Source organism: Thermothelomyces thermophilus, chromosome 1 (genome assembly GCF_000226095.1).
Source record: "Thermothelomyces thermophilus ATCC 42464 chromosome 1, complete sequence".
Classification (NCBI taxonomy): domain Eukaryota; kingdom Fungi; phylum Ascomycota; class Sordariomycetes; order Sordariales; family Chaetomiaceae; genus Thermothelomyces; species Thermothelomyces thermophilus.
In genome coordinates this window covers 1,743,690-1,763,210 of record NC_016472.1, presented here as the reverse complement: position 1 = coordinate 1,763,210, position 19,521 = coordinate 1,743,690, and the positions used below count along the sequence as shown (strand labels likewise).

General features: G+C 56.4%; 9 protein-coding genes across 9 annotated transcripts; 4 read left to right on the top strand and 5 right to left on the bottom strand.

The window, feature by feature from the left end:
* Window positions 1-381: 381 nt before the first annotated feature.
* Window positions 382-2,146, bottom strand: MYCTH_2294825 (uncharacterized protein). Its single transcript, XM_003658669.1, has one exon. The coding sequence runs from the start codon at window positions 1,886-1,888 to the stop codon at window positions 491-493; it is 1,398 nt and encodes a 465-aa protein (XP_003658717.1). The 5' UTR covers window positions 1,889-2,146; the 3' UTR covers window positions 382-490.
* A 229-nt stretch (window positions 2,147-2,375) lies between these two features.
* Window positions 2,376-3,445, bottom strand: MYCTH_2294824 (uncharacterized protein). Its single transcript, XM_003658668.1, has 2 exons — window positions 2,865-3,445; window positions 2,376-2,800 (listed from the first exon to the last, which is right to left on the bottom strand). The coding sequence occupies exons 1-2, from the start codon at window positions 3,233-3,235 to the stop codon at window positions 2,647-2,649; spliced, it is 525 nt and encodes a 174-aa protein (XP_003658716.1). The 5' UTR covers window positions 3,236-3,445; the 3' UTR covers window positions 2,376-2,646.
* Window positions 3,446-4,725: 1,280 nt separating this feature from the next.
* MYCTH_2294821 (uncharacterized protein) lies at window positions 4,726-6,081 on the top strand. Its single transcript, XM_003658667.1, has 4 exons — window positions 4,726-4,923; window positions 5,129-5,229; window positions 5,631-5,712; window positions 5,796-6,081. Exons 1-4 carry the CDS (start codon window positions 4,870-4,872, stop codon window positions 5,877-5,879), a joined length of 321 nt encoding a protein of 106 aa, XP_003658715.1. The 5' UTR covers window positions 4,726-4,869; the 3' UTR covers window positions 5,880-6,081.
* On the bottom strand, window positions 6,082-7,913 carry MYCTH_2294820 (uncharacterized protein). Its single transcript, XM_003658666.1, has one exon. It carries the CDS (start codon window positions 7,850-7,852, stop codon window positions 6,284-6,286), a length of 1,569 nt encoding a protein of 522 aa, XP_003658714.1. The 5' UTR covers window positions 7,853-7,913; the 3' UTR covers window positions 6,082-6,283.
* A 1,123-nt stretch (window positions 7,914-9,036) lies between these two features.
* Window positions 9,037-9,693, top strand: MYCTH_2055659 (uncharacterized protein; the record flags this gene model as incomplete). The annotated part of the gene is made up of 2 exons (XM_003658665.1): window positions 9,037-9,471; window positions 9,550-9,693. The coding sequence occupies 2 exons, from the start codon at window positions 9,037-9,039 to the stop codon at window positions 9,691-9,693; spliced, it is 579 nt and encodes a 192-aa protein (XP_003658713.1).
* Window positions 9,694-9,733: 40 nt separating this feature from the next.
* Window positions 9,734-13,377, bottom strand: MYCTH_2294817 (uncharacterized protein). The gene is made up of 3 exons (XM_003658664.1): window positions 12,970-13,377; window positions 10,126-12,907; window positions 9,734-10,065 (listed from the first exon to the last, which is right to left on the bottom strand). The coding sequence occupies exons 1-3, from the start codon at window positions 13,085-13,087 to the stop codon at window positions 9,975-9,977; spliced, it is 2,991 nt and encodes a 996-aa protein (XP_003658712.1). The 5' UTR covers window positions 13,088-13,377; the 3' UTR covers window positions 9,734-9,974.
* A 916-nt stretch (window positions 13,378-14,293) lies between these two features.
* Window positions 14,294-14,973, top strand: MYCTH_2294816 (uncharacterized protein). Its single transcript, XM_003658663.1, has 2 exons — window positions 14,294-14,642; window positions 14,707-14,973. The coding sequence occupies exons 1-2, from the start codon at window positions 14,463-14,465 to the stop codon at window positions 14,896-14,898; spliced, it is 372 nt and encodes a 123-aa protein (XP_003658711.1). The 5' UTR covers window positions 14,294-14,462; the 3' UTR covers window positions 14,899-14,973.
* MYCTH_2294815 (uncharacterized protein) lies at window positions 14,974-16,516 on the bottom strand. Its single transcript, XM_003658662.1, has one exon. The coding sequence runs from the start codon at window positions 16,251-16,253 to the stop codon at window positions 15,048-15,050; it is 1,206 nt and encodes a 401-aa protein (XP_003658710.1). The 5' UTR covers window positions 16,254-16,516; the 3' UTR covers window positions 14,974-15,047.
* A 902-nt stretch (window positions 16,517-17,418) lies between these two features.
* Window positions 17,419-19,299, top strand: MYCTH_2294814 (uncharacterized protein). Its single transcript, XM_003658661.1, has one exon. The coding sequence runs from the start codon at window positions 17,582-17,584 to the stop codon at window positions 19,172-19,174; it is 1,593 nt and encodes a 530-aa protein (XP_003658709.1). The 5' UTR covers window positions 17,419-17,581; the 3' UTR covers window positions 19,175-19,299.
* The last annotated feature ends 222 nt before the right edge of the window (window positions 19,300-19,521 follow it).

Genomic DNA, 19,521 nt, shown 5'->3' with positions numbered 1-19,521 from the left:
TCGCGAGTCTTCAAAATAACCTACTCCGTAAACCTCGCAACACAGAGGGCTTGGGTCTATTTCTTGAATGAGGATATTCATATAGGTCTCCACAACCAAGACGATGACAGGAGCTGGAGCTTGTATGTATTGAGACGGCCTCTGGGAACTCTTGTCAACTCGACCTGCACTTGGGCTTGGTTTGCAACCTGGTACGGAGTACTGCCGAAGTCCCGAAGAAGCGAAAACGAGATTCTGTGGTGGATGCGTAGGGAATATGTATGTACACTATAGACACATTATGCAGTGTGATTAACGAATTACTTTAACTCCCAGTACCTAGTCATAGTGTGCTTGGGTCAAGATAGATTCCATGGCGTGCGTACCCCCAACTCCAAAACTCCATGCTAGCTGTGCACAGTCGGCAATAATTATGCTGCCTGAACCCATTCTCACACACGACCGGTCCCGCCGAGCGTCAAATGTTTTCTTCGTCCGTTCAGAACCCAGCTCATAAATCCCGTATCTCATCCCGAGCACCGTCGACCGTCAGGTTGTATTTCTCCCTTCCCCAGTCAGCCGGGTCTCCCCCCGGGACGCAGAGTCCCAACCTCCAGAAGTAGTCTCGGTGCGCGAACAGCAGTTGCCACAGCTGAAGCCGCGCCGGGAACCATCGGCCCAGGCCCAGTAGTGCCTCGGCCTCTCCTCGTATCCTACCGCTCTTCATCCACCCCAAGACCCAGCTTAGCCAGTCCGGTGTCTCGGCCTCGCTCAAACACCGTGGGTCGTTGTTCCCGTGGCACAGCCTCAAGTCCTCCGGCGCCGGAGGCAGGTCCGGCTTGCTGATATAGATCTCCCCGGCATGCGCCTGGTAACCCCACTCGCTCAGCGGCAGGAGCGGCACCGGGTCGCCGGCGTGCGTGACGCGGCGGTATGCGACCTCCTCGCCAGCGCCGTCTCCGTCCCGGACCCCGAGCCCGAACGCCCGGTTGATGTAGTCGGCCAATTCCGCGTTCCCCACCCTCGGTTCCCCAAAGGTCGTGACGACCACGTCTCGCCAGCCGAGTCCCAGCCGGAGCTCGAGCGCCGCGAGCGCCGCGACGGCCCCGCCCAGGCTATGTCCGATGAGATGCACCCGGTACCCGGGATACCGCTCGCGGGCGGCCTTGAGGGCCGGTATCACCACCTCGCGAGCGTTCCGCCACGAGGCCATGAAGCCCATGTGCACGGTGCAATTGTGACACTTGCCGCCGCCCCCGTTCCCATCTCCGTTCCCGTCTCCAGGCGGCGCCGGGTAAGGGACGTACTCCTGGGGCGCGGTGCTCAGGTCGACGATGGTGTTTGTGATGCTGTACGTGCCGCGAAAGGCGACGACGATCTCCCTGGCCCCTCTCCCATTCTCCGTCCCCACCCGGGTTTCCTCCTCCTCCGTCTCCTCCTCCATCCCGTACCTGTGCCCGTGCCCGTGGTCGACAGCGATATACCCGCAGCTGTCGGTCAGCAGCACGCCCGTGTTCCACGTCCGGACCAGCCGCAGCGAGGGGAAGTCCTTGCAGCGTGAGAGGCACGAGAAGGGCGGGGCGATGCCGGTTCCCGCTGTGCCGACGCAGTACGTGATGTCGACGAGCCGGGAGGTGCGCTCGAGCGACGAGAAGAGGGCCGCGGATACGCCTCCTCCCCCTCCCCCTCCCCCTCCTTCCAACCCTCCTCCTTCTAACCCTCCCTCTTCAGAACCATCGCCGCCCTTTCCTGGATGGTTGCCTCCTTGCGGATGCGGATTATACCAATCATTGAGGACCTCTTGGGATGGGGGTTGATGTTGTTGATTCCGTCTTGCTATTGATGGGTTTGCGTTCGCGCCAATGGTGAGAGCGCACAGTGGTAACCAGACGAGTCTGTTGAGATGCATGATTGATTTTAAGAAAATGGCAGTTTTGGTCTTAAGGGGAAAAGTTTATTATTAGAGAGAGGATGGCCGAGGTTTTGAACGACCAAAGAAATGCGTACGTCAAGTTTGAAGGGGGCATGTCCCGTCACGCAGGAGCGGTTTGACCGTTGGATCGCGTGACCAAGGTCATTCGCCAAGCGTGGCACCTCAGGACTACCAAGGTATGTTCTCAGCCTTGTAAAGGAGGGCCACAAAGCTGGCAGTCCCTGACGATTTATCTCAAGCACTATGCAACCCTCTGCAAGATACGCTTCATATGTGAATTGAGGATGTGGGAAGGAATGGGTCTCCCAAGACGTGGAATGAATAGTGTAGGCGACTTGATGGGGCAATGCGGCAGTGACGAGGGAGAGGGAACCCGCCCCGGATCTTGGCAGTCCCTGCAGCGCTAAGTACGTGTAGTGTATGCCGCCTGCAGTCGACAAGGGTGACAACACACACCGGCTGCCCCACATTGCAGTACCAAAAGGCAACAACATTCAGCCAAGTGTTAACTCTTTCGCCCGAGGACGATATGGCGATGATGGTACGGCTGTGATCTCAAATCTTCGTAGAAGTGTACGCCTCTATGCGATGTCCCCCGTTCATTAGCGGGAGATCAATCCCCAAAGAACCCAGATTATTATTCCCTGTCTCCAGTCTCCATTTCCGGCCTTTCTCTGCTCCTCCTTTCAGCCTCGTCGCCGTCCAGTATAATTGCGTCCATCCGGACTGCCTGTTTAGTTGAGCGTCGGCCGGAGGCTGACAAACGCGCCCAAAATGACATCGGGCGTCGATGAACAGGCAATGCCAGGACCAATCGTGCTGTTCCTGATGGTCTCGAGGCAGTTAAGCTTGGGCTTCAGCACGCCGGTAGCCTCGTGAGGACGGGTCCTAGTTGGTTGGCCTGTTAGCAAAAGTGCATTTCGTCCGCCATTCCCCTAGACCAAAGACTCACAGAGTCTCCTGCGGGCAAGCTCTCTCGATCACGGTGAGCGTGCCGTTGGTCCACATGAACTCGACCAGGGCGTCATCACAGGCATAACGGGGAGCAAGACTCTTCTTTGCGCCGACGTTGACCGAGATTTGGTTGAGATAGCACTTGGTATCGATTGCGGGCATGACGCTGTCGTCCAAGTAATGGAAGTTGATGGTGGTGGAGCGGTTGTTGTCGGCCTGGGGGTTCCAAATCTGGAAGTCCTTAATCACAAACTCTTGCGGCAGGATGCAAAAGTGGGCGACTCTAGACAGTGCCGGCGGAATCTTGTAGATCGGCAACGCCACCGCAAGCTGAATTGCGGTTGCGATGATGAGAACGATACTCAGCATGTTTGCCAACGACAGTGATAGGAGATCAACGACGATAGAAAGGATCGCTTGAATGATGATCAGGGCCCTCTGATGGTTCCGATCAAGTCGGGGGAGCGAATGGCTGTGGCCTTAATGGAGCGTGGGAAAGGCAGAAATGGAAGCGTTGTGGTACGATTTTTTTTGGGGGGGAATCCGAACTCTTAACCAAGGTTGGAGCTTAAGTTTACAGTAAAGAGAAAGAAGGCTTTCTTGTGACGCTCTTTCCACGAAACGCCGCACGAGCACAGTACCTGCATATAATATTTTTTCAGTCGCGCTCCCTGATTTCACTAGATCCGGCACTATGTGTTGGGATAAACGGACTGCGTCGACGCAACGGTTTCTTTAAGAATGCCACTTGAATCTGCCAGGCCGTCGTCACTCGACACACAGCAGCCTCCAGGATAGACGGAACTAACCCAACTGCAGAATCTCATAACCATTGAAGGAGAGCCTTCTCTCTTATGGTCTGCAGGGCATATCCTCAGCCTCGGTCGATTTGACAAACAACGACCGGACGGACGGCTACTCAGCTTCTTCACGGCTAGGCATATCTCCGAGCCGACGAAATATGAGATCTATATCCACGTACTAGAAACGAACGTGTCATGCGGCAGCACAAGCTTACAATGATGACAGTCGAAGTTTGACCGTTGGATTGTTTACGTGGGGCACATGAAGATACATGTAGGTTAGCCGGGCAGATCCCCGTGTTCCGCAAAGTTGACCTCTAGACTCCTCAGCAGCCCGAGGCTCCGTACTTCCAGAATACAGCGGACATCAAGCGCGTTCCAGTTGCGTCTCGAATCGAATAACCTGGTTCAACGCTGTTGCAGCACCGCAGCCGTCACGGTTCGATACAAGATTCCACAACCCACCAAGCGCACTACGGCAGAGGGCCGGCGAAACAGGGGCAATTAAGGCTGACGCATGAGTGTTGTGCGAGCCGACCTTACATTTGATAAGATGACGGTGCTCCAGGATATCACTGGATTCACTTGGTCAGATTCCTGGTGCTCGAGAGATACGCGTATGACCGAGCTTGTGGTTCCCGTGATGCGGGAGGAGTGCGTTCGGCTAACACTCGGAGTGACCAGGCCTGGCACCGGAAGCACAGAATATCAAGAATTCGATTTCCCTCCGTATCTGCACCCTTGTCTCTTCCATGCCTCCATGGCCATAGTATAACAGATCTGTATGTCGGATTAAGAGCATTGCATCGACTGTAGCGAAACTCTCTCCACGTCTCCATCCACAACCTGTTTGCCTGACGGCGCTGCTCTAAAGCGGAAAATTCAAACCCTGTTATATCGCAGAACAAATTGAAAGCTCTTAAACGTGCGCTGCTCGCTTGATTGCTGTGTTTAGGGCCGACCCATGGCCTCTCAGAATCCCAGATTTAAGATGTCGTCGAGGCCGAAAAGATGCCAAGCCAATGACTGGGTTCCCAAGCCACAGCGCAAGCCACCCCCACAAGTCAGATTGCCCGCCCACAAATAACCATCTGAAACCCTGCTCGACTCCACAAACTTTTGGTGTCGAAAATCCACGCTGACACGAGTTCTGACGACAAACTTCGATAACCACAATACGGGTCCACAGATAACGAGACCATGGCGAAGGAGACCGAGAGGACCGGCCTCGCACGGGGTCTCAACAAGGGTCACGTACGTCTGCCTTTCCGCCAGTGAGGGGGATCGTAGATATACTGCCCCTTTCTGAATTGAAGCCCTGCTCTCCCGAACAAGTCCCCTTCGGATTCCAACAAATTGCCCCCCTTGTGTCGCTCGTTCTCCCAGTCCATGGCTTGAGACATGCTTTCGTGAGCATCGTACGCTGACACGGTCTTCCTGACCGGTGGCACGGCAACAGAAGACGACGGCGCGCGTCAACAAGCCCCGGCCGTCGAGGCAGAAGGGCAAGCTGAGCAACCGGACCCAGTTTGTTCGATCGCTCGTCAAGGAGGTTGTTGGGTAAGTCTTGGATCGAAATATTCGCCTCCCAATGGAAGATCGTAGGAGAGCCACGAGGACAGCTGGTGTGTGCGCGGGGGTGGGAAGTGGTGCTGGCGTTCCCGGGGGGGTTATGAAGCAGCGAAAAAAAAAAAAAAAAGAAAAAAAAATCGAACACGGTCCTGCGTCTTGCCAGCGCGAAATTGTAGTGGGCATTCAGAATTTGTCCCGCTTCGACACAGCAGCCCATGGGCATGCAAGTTAGTTGAGCCTGCCGAAGGGGCGGCTTGCTTGGACCGACGGACTCGGGGGTGAGGAGGGGGAGTGGGAGTGGTAGATGCCGTGCTGTCTGACGACGACGACAACAACAACAACAACAACAACAACAACCATCGGCACCCGCTAACCACAGCGCCGGACAGGCTCGCGCCCTATGAGCGCCGCGTGATTGAACTGCTTCGCAACGGCAAGGACAAGCGCGCGCGCAAATTCGCCAAGAAGAAGGCAAGTAGATGCGTACCGTTTCACGTCGGCGGCGCACACCCCCCTTTTGACTAGGGCGGCAATTAGTCTAACAATGAACGCAGCTTGGCACGTTCAACCGGGCCAAGGTCAAGATCGAGGAGCTCCAGCGTATCATTACCGAATCTCGCAGGGCTGGTGGTCACTGAACGAGCTTACGGGTATCATTGCCGGCCCACTGTTGAGGTGCCAAAGGGTTGTAGCACCATTGGCATACGACTAGAGCGTTTCCCGGCGGAATAGAACGTTCTGCTTGTTTAGCTGATTTTTCCCTTGCGGCGGCGAATGGAAATGATATATCACACGCAACTCTTCTCGGGTGTGTAAAACGAGGCATTGATTCAAGGTATATTGGTCACAGTATAAGGCAGCGAGGCTTATTGATCACCGGCTTCTACATAACCCACTCCCGCTAACAGACATTCCTCATTCCTAACGCCACATTATGCCAATATATCGAACGAAAAGGTTGCCCCCCCCCCCCCAAAAATCATACATCCTCCCATGTTGTCCAAGCCTCTCTCCCGCGCTACCAATTCGTTTTATTGCCAACTCACTTCTTTCCCAGCCCTAGGAACTTGCTGAGTTTCTTCTTAACCGCCTCCGAGTCCAGGTTGTCTCTGCCCTTGCCTCCATCCCGCCTGGCCTGCTGCTGCGCACTCGAAGGACCCGCCGCACCAGCCCCGGTACTGCCCTTCTCTCCCTCATCCCCAACCCCCTGCGGAATCTCGGGCACCACCACCTCCATCGCCTTGCTCGCCACGCTACCCTTTAGGAACGGCTCTTTCCGCACCGCGGGGGGGACGGAGTCATCCCACAGCAGGTTTAGCATCTCGCGCCGCCCCTTGAGCCGATACCCCGCGATCAGCTTGGTATCCGTCTCCTGGATGCTGACCGGCTTCGGGCCGGGGAGAATCAGCCTGAACGGCGCGGCGGGGTGATTCATGATGTTGCGGATGGCTTGGTACAGGAAGGCGCCCGTCTCTTCCGGGGTGATGGTCCACACGGCCGACGTCTGGTCGGGGAAGCGGACTTTGACTTCGACCTTTGTGATCCTGGCCAGCTTGGCTGCTTCCTCGGCCGCTTCGGCGGCGAGCTCGGCGTCCGATTTGAGCCGTGTGTTCTGGGCTCGCTGCTGGAGCTGCTGTTGGCGGAGTTGTGCGTGGGCAATGGTTGGCTCGTAAACCGAGTCATCCTCCTGGGTGTGGGCGGCTTTCGGGGTCGAAGACGTGGGCGCGCTGAAAACGCCCGTTGGTTGAAGAGGGTTCGTCGTCGCGGAGGTCGATGCGGGTGCTTCGTCAACGTCCATGGGTTCACCTGCTGTGCTTGCTTCTGCTGGCACGCTTGGGGCTGCCTCTTCGCTGCTTGTCGGCGCAGAAGCTTCCGGTTTCGGGGCATCTTTTACGGAAGCAGCGTCCGTCATCGTTTCATCGGTTACCGGCATGGCCTGGGCCTCTGATTTCTCTTCGGGTTTGGATACTCCCGTCTCGACATCGTCGAGGTACTGTGAGATTTCCTGCATCGCATCGTAAAGGGTCCTTTCGGTAAGCTTAAAAGTCACTCTGAGCACTATGCTCCCAGAGTTGATGCCACATTGCGACAGCGTCTTCTGAAGTTCTTCCATCGCCGCATATTCTCTGCCCATGATGTTTACCACAGGGGCTTCGTGGTACAACTGCCCACTGTTGGTGCCCACCGGCACGCCCCTCCCTGTGATGTTCAGACCCTTTTCTGCGCCCTCAAACTGCCGCAACACCTTCCACAGTGACATGTTGCTTGGAAGCTTCTTGGTATATCGCTGGCCATTGACGTCTAGGGCGATGGACACCACCGAGGCGCTCTTTGACTTTTGCACAAGCTCGAGCTTGGCGCCAGGGCCAAGTCCTGATGTTCGATAGGGACAGCTCAAGTCGACGAGCTTCTGTTTGTGCCTGCCGTTGGTTAGATACGAGGTACTAGGCCTCCCAGATCCAGTTTCTACGTACTTGAGCTCGTACTGGTCGCTCCGTAGGTTGAGCTTCTTGCAAGCCTCGCCCAACACATCGATCAGGTACGTTCCCGGTGTGACCTTGACTTTGACCCGCCTGAAATCGGTTGCGACAACCTCGACGTGTGCAGACATTGCGATGTTGGGGTGCGCTGCTAAAGGGTCCTAAGTTGGACAATGTTGGTTTAACCAAGCTTAGGGTGCCCCTCGATACAACAAGCAGGATACTGTCGTCGAGACAAAAAGGCGAAACCGACGAGAGGAACTATGAACCAAGGCTTGGCTAAACTAGCCCACAGTGAGGCGACTGAACAGGTTTGGACCTCAAGAGGACTTTGGTGTGCGATGAAGGTGCCTGGTGAAAGCGGCCAAGTGTGAGGTAAACACCGAATGAGTTGGAAGCTCCGAGGTGTCTGGCCCCACAGCGATGGGAGGTGATGTTTAGTGCCTAGTGTAGTGCGCTGGCGGGCAGTTCAGACAGTGGCTTTCTCCCCGAGTAGTACTCATCCAGCGGCCTGGAAATTTCAAAAAAAACCACTTCACACAGGGCTATATTGTGTTTGTGGTTTGGCTGGACGTGAAGAAGTATCGAACTCGGTGGAATGACAGGGACTCGTCGTCTGCTTAGGTAGTACGGAGTAGTAGGTGGGTAGGTTAGGTTGGAAGCCTGGATGGAGGGGCAACTGCGCCGATGGGACGCCACAGCGGGAAGCTCCCCAAGACCACGGTTATAGCGCCGCCCAACACCGCCTTTGCACGCCCAAGGGAGACCCTGGTCGGTCCCACGCCGCGCCAGCTGCGTGTTGCCTTGCACGTCAACTCCAGCAGCCTGTCCCGTCTGTCAGCTGGAGCTCCAACAAGAGCTATCGCCAACCGCACGTCAACCACACCCGACCCATCCCCGATCCCTATCTACGTAACAGTTTGGGCAAGGAAAACCTCAACCGGGCGATCTCCAGTCTAAACTTACGGCCCATTCCGATCAGCAAAAGACCTCTTAAGAGCTCCCGGGTCTCCTCTGCCTGAATATCGTTTCCGCTCGCCGCCCCTCACTGCGCTCGCTCGGGAACACCTATCGCTCACACTCAGAGTCAAAAGATGGTATGGTTGAAACACACCGCATCTCTATGCCCTGTTGTATGTGTATACATTTGCTAACCAACCATTCCTTCTTCCCCTCTCCAGGCGAACCCCTTCTCAATAAGTACCGCCCGCCCTGCCCCTCGTCCCCAATTCCTCCCCCCCCTTCCGGAGCGACTCCGATCAGATCTAACCAATGCGGGCCCCCCGCCCTTCCAGACGGCGGCGCCTGTGTCGCAATGGTCGGCAAGGACTGCGTCGCTATAGCCTGCGATCTGCGCCTGGGCCTGCAGGCCCTGACGGTGTCCAACAACTTCCCCAAGATCTTCCAGTACGGCGACCACGTGTTCCTGGGCCTGACGGGCCTGGCCACCGACGTGTCGACCGTGGCCGACCTGTTCCGCTACAAGGTCAACATGTACCGCCTGCGCGAGGAGCGGCACATTGCCCCGCGCACCTTCGCCAACCTCGTCAGCACCACCCTGTACGAGAGGCGGTTCGGCCCGTACTTCGTCAACCCCGTCGTCGCCGGGCTGGAGCCCAAGACGGGCGCGCCCTTCATCTGCGGGTTCGACAGCATAGGGTGCATCGATTTCGCAAAGGACTTTATTGTCTCGGGGACGGCGACGGAACAGTTGTATGGCATGTGCGAGAATTTCTGGGAGCCGAATTTGGTAAGTTCGTGCGGACCGCATTTGTGCTGGCTTGTCTGTATGGCTGCGTTGGTTTGCTGACCAAGGTGCACAATACAGGGCCCGGATGAATTATTCGAGACCATCTCGCAAGCACTTCTCAACGCCGTCGACCGTGATGCCCTCTCCGGTTGGGGCGCTCACGTCTATATTATCGAGAAGGACAAGGTGACCAAGAGGCTGTTGAAGGGGAGGCAGGATTAGAAGAGTGGTGTGGAGAGAGGTCATGGCTTATGATGAAGAAGATGACTCCTGTCCCAGCGATAATCGCGCCGGGACTACAGCCTTGTAGCAAATAGGGCATTTCGAAGCGTCTGTGGTCAACATGAGACAGGCCACATAACAATTGATCGTCTGGAAAAAGCGGTCAAGACATCGAAGTGCTGCAATCACCACTGTGTGGCCCATGGTCGATAATGTACTACTATACAAGGTCTACAGATCTACATACGCCAGTCTCTTCACCCCCCCCCCCCCCCGGGGCTCTATTGGTCCTTCTTTGCTTTGGGCAGCTTACGAGTTGAACTCGAGACGAAGAATGTTCGCTCAATAAACTTGAGACCTTCATCAATGAGACTGGCAAATATGTTAGCAAGGCCAAACGCCAGGGAAGAGAGAATCTGTAAGGTGACTCACACAACAGGTGCACTAAAGGCAAGAACTGCCTTCCACTCGGTCCAATTGAGCGGCAGGATGGAGAAAAGAGTCTGCAAGAAGGGAATGTACAGCAGGGCAAAGTGCAGTGCCATCGACAGAGCGATCGCATACACCAGCACCATGTTCTTCCACACAGGCAGCGTCAGGAGCGACTCGCTCGAAGACAGCGCGTTCATGGCGTTGAACATCTCAATGACGACCAGAATCGACAGCGAGACGGTCGAGCCGGACTTGGCCATGTCATTGGTGAACATCTGGCAGCCGATCTCGGGAAACTCCGAGGAGCAGCGGTGGAAGTGCGACAGTTGGTAGAAGCTGATCTGAGGCCCGCCAGAGTAGAACATGAACCACCACGCGTAACCGGCAACCGTGGCGAGGCCGACGTATGTGCCAATGACCAGGTACCGGAAGAACAGCCAGCCGCCGATCAAGGCCTCGTCGCGCTTCCTCGGCTGCCGCTTCATAATGTCATGGTCGGGCGGGTTGAACGACAGGGCAGTGGCAGGGAGACCGTCGGTGACCAGGTTGACCCAGAGAAGCTGGACGGGAATGAGAGCCTCGGGCATGCCCAGAGCGGCGGTCAGGAAGATGGAGACGACCTCGCCAATGTTGGACGAGATCAGGTAGCGAATGAACTGCTGCGTGTTGCTGTAGATGGAGCGACCTTCCTCGATGGCGACGCCAATGGTGGCAAAGTTATCGTCGGCCAGAACCATGTCGGCCGCCAGCTTGGACACATCTGTGCCGGAGCCCATGGCGACACCGATGTCAGCCTTCTTGAGGGCGGGCGCGTCGTTGACACCGTCACCAGTCATGGCAACAACCTGGCCGAGCGACTGCAGAAGGTCGACAAGCCTCGACTTGTGGGCTGGCTCGACACGAGAGAAGAGAGAGGCGTTCTTGGCTGCCTCCAGCTGCTCGCTCGGACTCAGGTTGTCAAACTCGCGGCCGGTGAAGCTCTTGCCGGTCAGGTCCTCGTCAGGGCCGAACACCCCGATTTGGCGGCAGATGGTCTCCGCAGTGTTGCGGTTGTCACCGGTCACGACAATGACGCGGATACCCGCCCCCTTGCACTTCTGGATGGCCGCGGGAACCTCCGGACGAGGAGGATCCAGCATGCCGACGAGACCGATGAGGGTCAGGTTCTGCTCCAGAGCGGCATACTCGGTGCTGGTCCTGGCCTTGTGCAGAAGAGGTTCGCCGTTGACTTGCTCGCGGCGCGCCAGCGCCATGACACGAAGACCCCGGTTACCGTACTCGACGACTTCTTTCAGAAGCAAGTCAGCGAGCTTCCGATCCAGGGGTACCCTCTTCCCGTGACGCCCAAGAACAGCATGGGTGCAGCGTTCAATAATGGACTCGGGGGCGCCCTTGACAAAAAGCTTCTGCTCCTGCCCGTTTTGAACTAGGACCGACATGCTCTTCCGATCGCGCGAGAACTCGTAAGTCGCGAGGCGCTTATACTGCTTCTCGTACCAGGAGCTGGCATAGTGGACGCGATCTTGGGGGTGGCAATCAGCTGGCGCGCAAGGGCCAATCTTCTCGACCATGACCCGCAGAGCGCCTTCGGTGGGCTCGCCAACGTTTGAATAGGTTGCCGAATGAGAGTGGTAGTCGAGGCGGGCGTCATTGCAGAGCGCGGCTACTTCGGTCATCTGGAGGACAGTGGCCGACTCCTGTGTGAGATCCCGCAGCACCTGGCCTTGGAACTTGATGTCACCCTTGGGCTCGAAAGTTGTTCCCTCCACGTCGAGCTCCTCCAAGTCAGACCCATCGTCGTTCAAGTAGACAATCTTGCTGACGCTCATTTGGTTCGTGGTTAGGGTGCCGGTTTTGTCAGAGCAGATGACGCTGCAGCTCCCCAGAGTCTCGACAGAAGGCAGGCTCCTGACGACTGCGTTCTTTGCAGCCATCTTGCGGGTCCCGAGGGCAAGGCAGGTAGTGATGACGACGGCAAGGCCCTCGGGAATCGCCGCAACACCAAGAGAAACAGCAATCTTGAGGTAATATATGGCGCCCTTGGTCCAGTTTCCGTGGGTCGGGTCGCTGAAGTGGGGGATGTTGATGAGCCAGACGAGGACGCAGATGATGGTGATAACCTTGGCGAGCTGGTCGCCGAAGTCGTTGAGCTTCTGCTTCAGGGGCGTCGGCTCGGAGATCTGGGCGGTGATGCTCTCGTGGATGTCCCCAATGGCCGTGTTTGAGCCAGTCAGAACGACTACAGCCTTGGCGTGGCCGGTCACAACGGTCGTGCCGGAGAAGAGCATGTTGACCTGGTCCTGGAGCACCGCCTTGTCGTCGCTGATGACGGCGTGGCAGTCCTTGCCCACGCTTTCGCTCTCGCCGGTGAGAATCGCCTGGTCGACGGCGAAGCTGTTGCTTTCGATCGAAATGAGCCGGCAATCGGCGGGGATGCGCGCGCCCACAGTCACATCGACAATGTCCCCCGGCACTAGGTCCTCCGCCTTGATCCGGTGAGTCTGGCCATTGCGCACCACGTTGGCCTCGTTAGCTGAGTATTCCTGCAAGGCCGCAATGGCCTTCTCGGCGCTACTCTCCTGCGAGACTCCGACGACAGCATTGAGTATCAGGATGGTGAGAATGACGATAGGGTCCACGAAAGCGCTCCATCCTCCCTCGTCCTCGAAGAGCGCCAGCACAAACGAAATTGCCGCCGAACCGAGAAGGATAAGGACGAGCTGATCTTTAAATTGTTCGAGAATGAGTTTCCAGAGGGGGGTAGGAGGCTCTTCGGGAATTGCTGTTCGGAGAGAACCGTCAGCCACGGGCTATCCCCAAAGACTCGCGAGAAAGGATGCGTACCGTTTTTCCCGTACTTGGCTCGTAATCTCGTCACCTGCTCATCGGTCAAGCCGGTCGCCCTGTTCACGCCGAGAGTGTCAAGTACTTGGTCGATCGACTTCGCAAAGGCGTTATCCATGGCTGCGGGCGTGGGCTGCCCCCGGTTGGCAGCGGGGCGTGTCTTATGAAGAGCGGCAGGAAACGAGATCCGAGATCGAGACCCTTGAACTCCACCGCGAAGAAAAAAAAAGTTCTAATACGAAGGGGAAACTGAAGCGCTTACTGGACTAACATGCGCAGAAAGGAGTGGAGGTACGGTTCAAGCAAAAGATCAAAACAAAACAAAACAAAAAAGAGAGCGGGATGGGATTCCAACGGGTTGAGCCGTGGATTTTTAGATGCGAACCCCAATTTGATACGACGTGTCCAGTTCAAACAAGGTGGCGGCTCGGCGGCTTCTGGGCGGAGCCGGCGCTGACAGGCAACGTGGGATTCCAGTTGGTTCCGGGACAGCGGACCCCACTGAAACTTGTCAGTTATCCCGGCTGGGCCCTGCACCTGCACGTTTGTCAGCCTTGGAGGATGGAACCTCCACGAACTGCCGCGGATTCTTCAGTGTGGAGGGAACCAATCAAAGTCTGGCCGACAGCCGACAGAAGCGGCATGTATCGACACCGCATGTTTTGCTATGTCACTACACTACTCTCCACGATAGGTAGGTGGCTAGAATATCGATCCTCAGCTTCCTATCAGAGCAGATAGTTAGTGAACTATATTTTCTTTCCATTGCAAGAACCCTCCCGGCCAAGTACGGCAGAATTTTTAGTTAGAGAACGAGTCCAATTCGTGATCTGCGATTCAGCCTAACAGATCGATACTCGCATCGCGCAACAGTCAGCTACGGCACTGGAAGGTCTGAATGTTAGCTCCCGATGGCCCCAAAGACAGGCCAACCAAGCCCAATTGAGCTAACTTTTTCTGAAACATACCTGAGTAGCCCAAAATAGGTACTGTACGTGTGGAGTCCGTTTGCAGCTAACGTACGAGTAGAAATGTACGGAGTACTGTATGGACATAGAGATGGTAGGTTAAGCTTGCAATAGACAGCTGGGCATGAAGTGCCTCAAGATAATGCTGTTAAAACGGTGATGCATGTGTAGTTTCAGGTGTCAGTCCGAAGCACATACTCACGCTGAGGTGCAACATTTGGAGGCTGAGGGATCTGGGCTCAGCCCGCAACTGCAATTTCAAGTAACGGAGTACAGTGCCTGATTCCAGTATCGATTAGTCCGTACTCGAAGTGAGCTGTTACCCCGCTGATGAGCACGAAAGCGTGGAACCCCACCCCAGCCTGCCCTAGAAAGTCAACAGCACCTAGCGTTCTGTCTACTTGCTATAGTCAAAACCTCGCTCAAGTAAACATTGTTCACTACGTCGCGAACTTGTTGACCCCTGTACGGAACTCAGCCCACTATTCCAGCCTTTTCTGCACCATCCAAGCACCGGCCTCGACAATGGCGCCCCCAACTCCGCTCGCCATCGCAACACAAGCAGTTAACCGCTTGGTCAAGGAGGAATCCTACTACCACAAGGAGCAAGCCAATCAAGAGAAGCGCATCAAGAAGTTGGAAGAAGACATCCAGAACAACAGTCCGGAGCTAGATAGCAACGCCGAGTACATCCTCAAGCAAGAGGTTCGCCAACCCCGAATCGGTGCAAAATAGATCAAACTTCGTTGAACCCTAACCCTCGATATAGAAAACTGCCTTGGAAGAGACCAAGGCCGTGTTTGGGCCGCTGAGGAAGCGCATCGCGGACGCCGTGCAGAAGTTGGAGGAGCAGATTGCCATCTCGGAGAGCGACGGTACGGGATCGGAGGAGGAGCTGGAGAAGGCAAAAGCCGCGCTTGAGTCGGGACAGAAGGTTGCTCAGGCGACAGAGTCGTCATGAGCCATGCAGGACTGTCTCGACTTATGGGATGCATATTGCATATTCGCTGGCAGGCAATAATCTTATGATGGCTACTTTATGCAGCAACAGCCTGCCTGCTGTTGATTACGTGGCATAGAGAACCCGCCTAAATAGTGCAGTTTGACAGCCTAGGTCGTGTCCATGCTCTCACCCTCCCCGTTGACAACGATCTGCGGCGCGTCATCGGCCGCCGGCGGCGTCAGTGGGCTGCCGGGCTCCTGTTCGTTATCCTTGGTCTCGCCCATCTCGATATCTTCTCCTTCCTCTGCAGAGCCCTGGTCTTGCCTCTCCACTGAGCCTTCGCGACTACCCGCCCGGCTACCCATCTGACTGCCCATCTGGCTGCCGACCTGGCTGCCGACCTGGCTGCCAATCTGACTGCCCACTTGGCTACCAACCTGCGAGAAACTCGCATCCGTAGCGATAGCTCGCTTGGCCGTGAGTGAATGGGCGTCCTGGCCCGGTGCGGGACTATCCCTCGCCGGAGACCGGCCGCCAACGGAGACCGGCCTAGGAGTGCCTTCCGCATCGCCGCTTTCCGGGGCACTCTTGGGCGCGAGCCCAGCGTCGGGCTTCGGCGACCCCTCCCGACTCCCTGTCCCGGACGGCCGAGGGGTGGCGCCGACCTCGTCATCATCCATCCCCTCCCTCCGCTCAACCTCCTCCTTCTCGTCGCGAATCAGCCTCCTGAGCCGCATGCTCTCCTCCATGATGCGTGCAAACTGCTCCCGCCGCTCGTGCCACGTGACGCCGTATGCCTCGCGCTCGGCCTCGAGCTCGGCGATCTCGTCGCGCAGCTTGCGCAGGTTGGCTTCCTGCTCCGCGCGGGGGCGCAGCGACGGGTTGCTCGTGATGGCGTCGGCGAGCGCGTCAAACTCGCGGCGCTGCGCCAGCGTCGCCCGCGCCTGCTCCAGCTGGACGCGCAGCTGCGCCGTGTTGTCGCGCACGGCGTGCGACGCCGCCACGATGCGCTCCCGCTCCGCCGCGTACCGCTCCCGCTCCCGCTCGTTGGCCGTCAGCAGGAACTGCAGGCGCGCGATGCTGCTGTCAAAAGCCGCAAAGTCAATCGTGATGTCCTCCTTGAGCTGGGCGAGGTCCGGCAAGGTACTGTCGTCGCTGCTGCCGGGGGCCGGAGTGCCATCGCGTTGCTGTTGGGAGGTGCCGTTTGAATCGGGGGGAGGCGTGGGTGCCTGGCGGGCTCGGGCTGTTGTGATGGAGTGAAGGGTGTTGAGGCGCTTGGTAATCCGCTTGAACGGCTTCTCTTCCACGTTGAGGAGCCGGGATTTGTGGAGCTCGGTTTCCTCCTTGTCGTCGAGGAGGCCCCAAGATGCCATCTTGAACTTGGGTCGGAAGGTGAATGCTGAACTCGTCCCTGAGGAAAAGGGAAGAGCAAGCGTCTGTGGCAGTAATAGTCTTCGGCTGTTTCAAATTGAATCGTCCTGCCCTTGCCAACTTGTCCGGCGATCAAAGTCGGACTGATTGTGTTAATTTGAGGATTACTGTGTAGTCTGTAAAGGCAGGAAGAAGCCAGTCGATTTGGATTGGCCCACTGGCACCCTTCAAGTTTCCAGGGGACAGAGTGGACGGGACTTGGAAGGTTGAGCCGCATTGTGGGGCCAGGTCAAAAGGTATGTATGTACGGATTACATACGTATGTACAGCACATACCAAGCTTAGCACAGTACCAATACTGTCTCTTCAGAAGTTCCAGATGTATGCTTCTCGCACCCCCTGCAGGTAATCAACTGCGGCTGCCTGACTACTCAGTCAGTACGAAATACTTACCTGCACAGTACTGTGTACCCTAACTGCATACGCCCCTACCATAGCAACAACGCAGTATCGCCATTGCTCCTTCTGCTATGCAGGCTTCGTTGGGCACGGCAGTCAAGGTGAAAGGCGCAAACCGAAGTTGTTTCCTCATTCTCCCATCCAAATCGATCTCAGAATCCTCCCACGGCAATCATCTCAGAAACAGTTGTTCCGAGTCTGATTGGGTCATAATCTGAGAACGGGCTTGACCTGCAGCTGGCCCTCAACAACCGACTTCGACGGGCTCAACGCTTCACGGAGCTCCAGGCAGACGAGCAGCTCAGTTCCTCGATCACAATGGTTGATTTTTACCTGCGGAGTGCCCCAAAGTCACCTGCCACACTTCGACATCATCCACCTCCTTCTCTTGCACTTCCCGGTTATCGACGCAAACGTATCTCACGCAGCTCACCTTGCATCCACCAAACCCTTACTGAGCCTTACTGAAACCAACTTTCAACTGTCACAGCGCATCTCACCTTCTTTGCACGGGTCAAGTGCCAGGGTTCACACTGCAACGCTGACGACGCAGTTCACGCATCTTGCATTGGCCAAAACGACAGCAGCTTACTCTGCGTGGCCACGACGTGGTTCACCTTGCATCATCGGATGGTTTCGCGTTCGATCGACGACACAGGGCAAGCATACATATACTTGGCCCACCCCCCTCCCCAGGCTTTCTGTTCTCATCCATTCCGCCCTGCATCCTCAAACCAAAGTTCTATGACGTCTGGCCCCTCAAACTACAGCTTGCACAACTCCCACTTGCTCAAAATTCAACCCTTGAAGCACCAAGCGTCACTATCTCAACTTATCAACTTTATCCAAGTTCAACTCGGAGTTGCCCAACATGACTGAACCTCGTGCCGCCGCTCATGTCACCAATGGTTTCCGACCTGCCCTGGAGACATGCTTGGGGCCTCGCAGTCTCGCAGACATGTGCCTGAGGGTGGCTCTCAACAACGTCAGGCACATCCAGAGCCTAGGCAACCTACCACCCCAATACACGGGTCCCATCCTCCGACATGTGAAGACGGCTGAGCAGCTTCATCAACTGGAGCTTAACAGCGATGACATCTACGACCAGACCGCAGCGCACTGGATGCGTATCATCAAGGACAAGTTTCCCGAGCTTGCTTCACAGCACAACTTCGTTCCCCAGAAACGAAAGTCCTGGCACAAGGTCTACGATAAGTACGAGAAACTCCAGGAGGAACAGATTGCTGCTGCCACGGAGAAGCTCAAACAGGGTCTCGCCGCCCAAACTCAACAGCAACAATCTCGCAAATCCACCATCATATCCAGCAAGGAAAGCGTGGGCCTGCGACGTCCCAAGGCAAAACCTGGATATTCGCTGGTATCGAAGAAGCAAGACTTCTTTTCGAAAACCAGAACGCAGCTTCGGATGGAGGCTGGGCGCTTCAGAACCAATCCGCTGGCATCTCGCACTTCCCAAATCAAGAAAGCACCGGCAGCCATGATTGAAGAAGCCCGAATCAAGAGCCAACCCAGCTTGGTTCCGCCTCCTCCTCCATTACGCCCGGACCTCCCTTCGAAACCGACTGCAGTTGGTTCTGGCGGGATCACAAGTCGTGAAGAGAAGGAGGCTCGCCTCCTGCAGGTCAAAAACGCAGGTAGAACTAAGCCGGAGGCTGGCGAAAATGTCCTTAGATTCAGCGATGACGAGGATGACGAAGACACCAAACTGAATGAGGATGATGATCTCTTTGGCGACTTTGCTGATCCCGAATTCGACGACGTCTCCAACGGCAGTCAATCGCAGAAGGCTGTCGCCTCTTCTGCCTCGTCACCGTCCCGTACGGCGTCCATCAAGCCGCTGCTTGTCCCAGAGCAGCCGACCAAACACCTTCGAGACCCAGTGAAGGTGGGAGACAAGCAGCCAGTCAAACGCCGTCGCAGCGTTGAGGAGGCAGATGCAGAGCAGCCAACCAAGCACCGCCGCAGCCACGAAGAAACCACGACCCCCATGTTGTCGGCTTCCAACAAAGCCAGTACCCTGCCTTCCCTAGCTCCACAACAATCCGCAAAACGCCGTCCGAAGGGTCTCTCGGCAGCACCGGGCGCCAACAAAGGCATCGCATTCAAGCCTGCGTCTAGAGCTGTCATCAACCCTGCCATCAAGACTGTTCCCAAGCCTGCCTCCAAGGAGGGAGCGGAAAGCAAGCCCTCTTCCCGGCCCGCTGTCAATCCTAGCACGGGCTCTCGTTCACACCGCGGCGTTCCCATGACGGCTCCATCTGCCAGCCGCTCTCGTTCCGCGAGCACTTCTGGCGACGAGTTAACTGCGGACCATGGCCGGAGAGCGACACGTTGCGGCAGCCAGGACCCTGTCGAGTCGTTGAGTGGGTTGCCGGTACGTGCCATGCAACCAGCGAACCGCTACCCGATCCTGCGGCCTAGTCCCAAGCTGAAGAACAGCTGAACTCGAGACTCGTGGCCGCCGCTTCCAGCGGCTTGGTTATGGCGGTGGATATGAAGAATCAGGCGTCTGAGTGGATTTACATGGTTGAGGCGTTGGATGGCTTGAATTTCACAATAGCATGAATCGCGGCATATGAACTAGGCGTTATGAACAGGACAGGGGATTATTTCGGGATCTACTCTTGTTTTGTGTACTTGGGAATAATAGGGATAAGGTTTGGAGCGAAAGCATGGGATCCGTATACATATAATGCTGCCATGTGCCCAAGAATCGCATCACGTCTACTTTCTTAGCCTGTTTACAATCCGTCCGGGTTGTACCTTTCTATGCGAATTCCTTACAAGTCG

Coding starts and splice junctions, on each gene's coding strand:
- MYCTH_2294825 (XM_003658669.1), bottom strand. CDS start 1,888: ATGCATCTCAACAGACTCGTCTGGTTACCACTGTGCGCTCTCACCATT.
- MYCTH_2294824 (XM_003658668.1), bottom strand. CDS start 3,235: ATGCTGAGTATCGTTCTCATCATCGCAACCGCAATTCAGCTTGCGGTG. Junction 2,801..2,864: donor GCTTGCCCGCAGGAGACTCT/GTGAGTCTTTGG, acceptor CCAACCAACTAG/GACCCGTCCTCACGAGGCTA.
- MYCTH_2294821 (XM_003658667.1), top strand. CDS start 4,870: ATGGCGAAGGAGACCGAGAGGACCGGCCTCGCACGGGGTCTCAACAAG. Junction 5,230..5,630: donor CTCGTCAAGGAGGTTGTTGG/GTAAGTCTTGGA, acceptor AGCGCCGGACAG/GCTCGCGCCCTATGAGCGCC. Junction 5,713..5,795: donor GCAAATTCGCCAAGAAGAAG/GCAAGTAGATGC, acceptor CAATGAACGCAG/CTTGGCACGTTCAACCGGGC.
- MYCTH_2294820 (XM_003658666.1), bottom strand. CDS start 7,852: ATGTCTGCACACGTCGAGGTTGTCGCAACCGATTTCAGGCGGGTCAAA.
- MYCTH_2294817 (XM_003658664.1), bottom strand. CDS start 13,087: ATGGATAACGCCTTTGCGAAGTCGATCGACCAAGTACTTGACACTCTC. Junction 12,908..12,969: donor AGCCAAGTACGGGAAAAACG/GTACGCATCCTT, acceptor CTCTCCGAACAG/CAATTCCCGAAGAGCCTCCT. Junction 10,066..10,125: donor GCCTTTAGTGCACCTGTTGT/GTGAGTCACCTT, acceptor CATATTTGCCAG/TCTCATTGATGAAGGTCTCA.
- MYCTH_2294816 (XM_003658663.1), top strand. CDS start 14,463: ATGGCGCCCCCAACTCCGCTCGCCATCGCAACACAAGCAGTTAACCGC. Junction 14,643..14,706: donor AGTACATCCTCAAGCAAGAG/GTTCGCCAACCC, acceptor CCCTCGATATAG/AAAACTGCCTTGGAAGAGAC.
- MYCTH_2294815 (XM_003658662.1), bottom strand. CDS start 16,253: ATGGCATCTTGGGGCCTCCTCGACGACAAGGAGGAAACCGAGCTCCAC.
- MYCTH_2294814 (XM_003658661.1), top strand. CDS start 17,582: ATGACTGAACCTCGTGCCGCCGCTCATGTCACCAATGGTTTCCGACCT.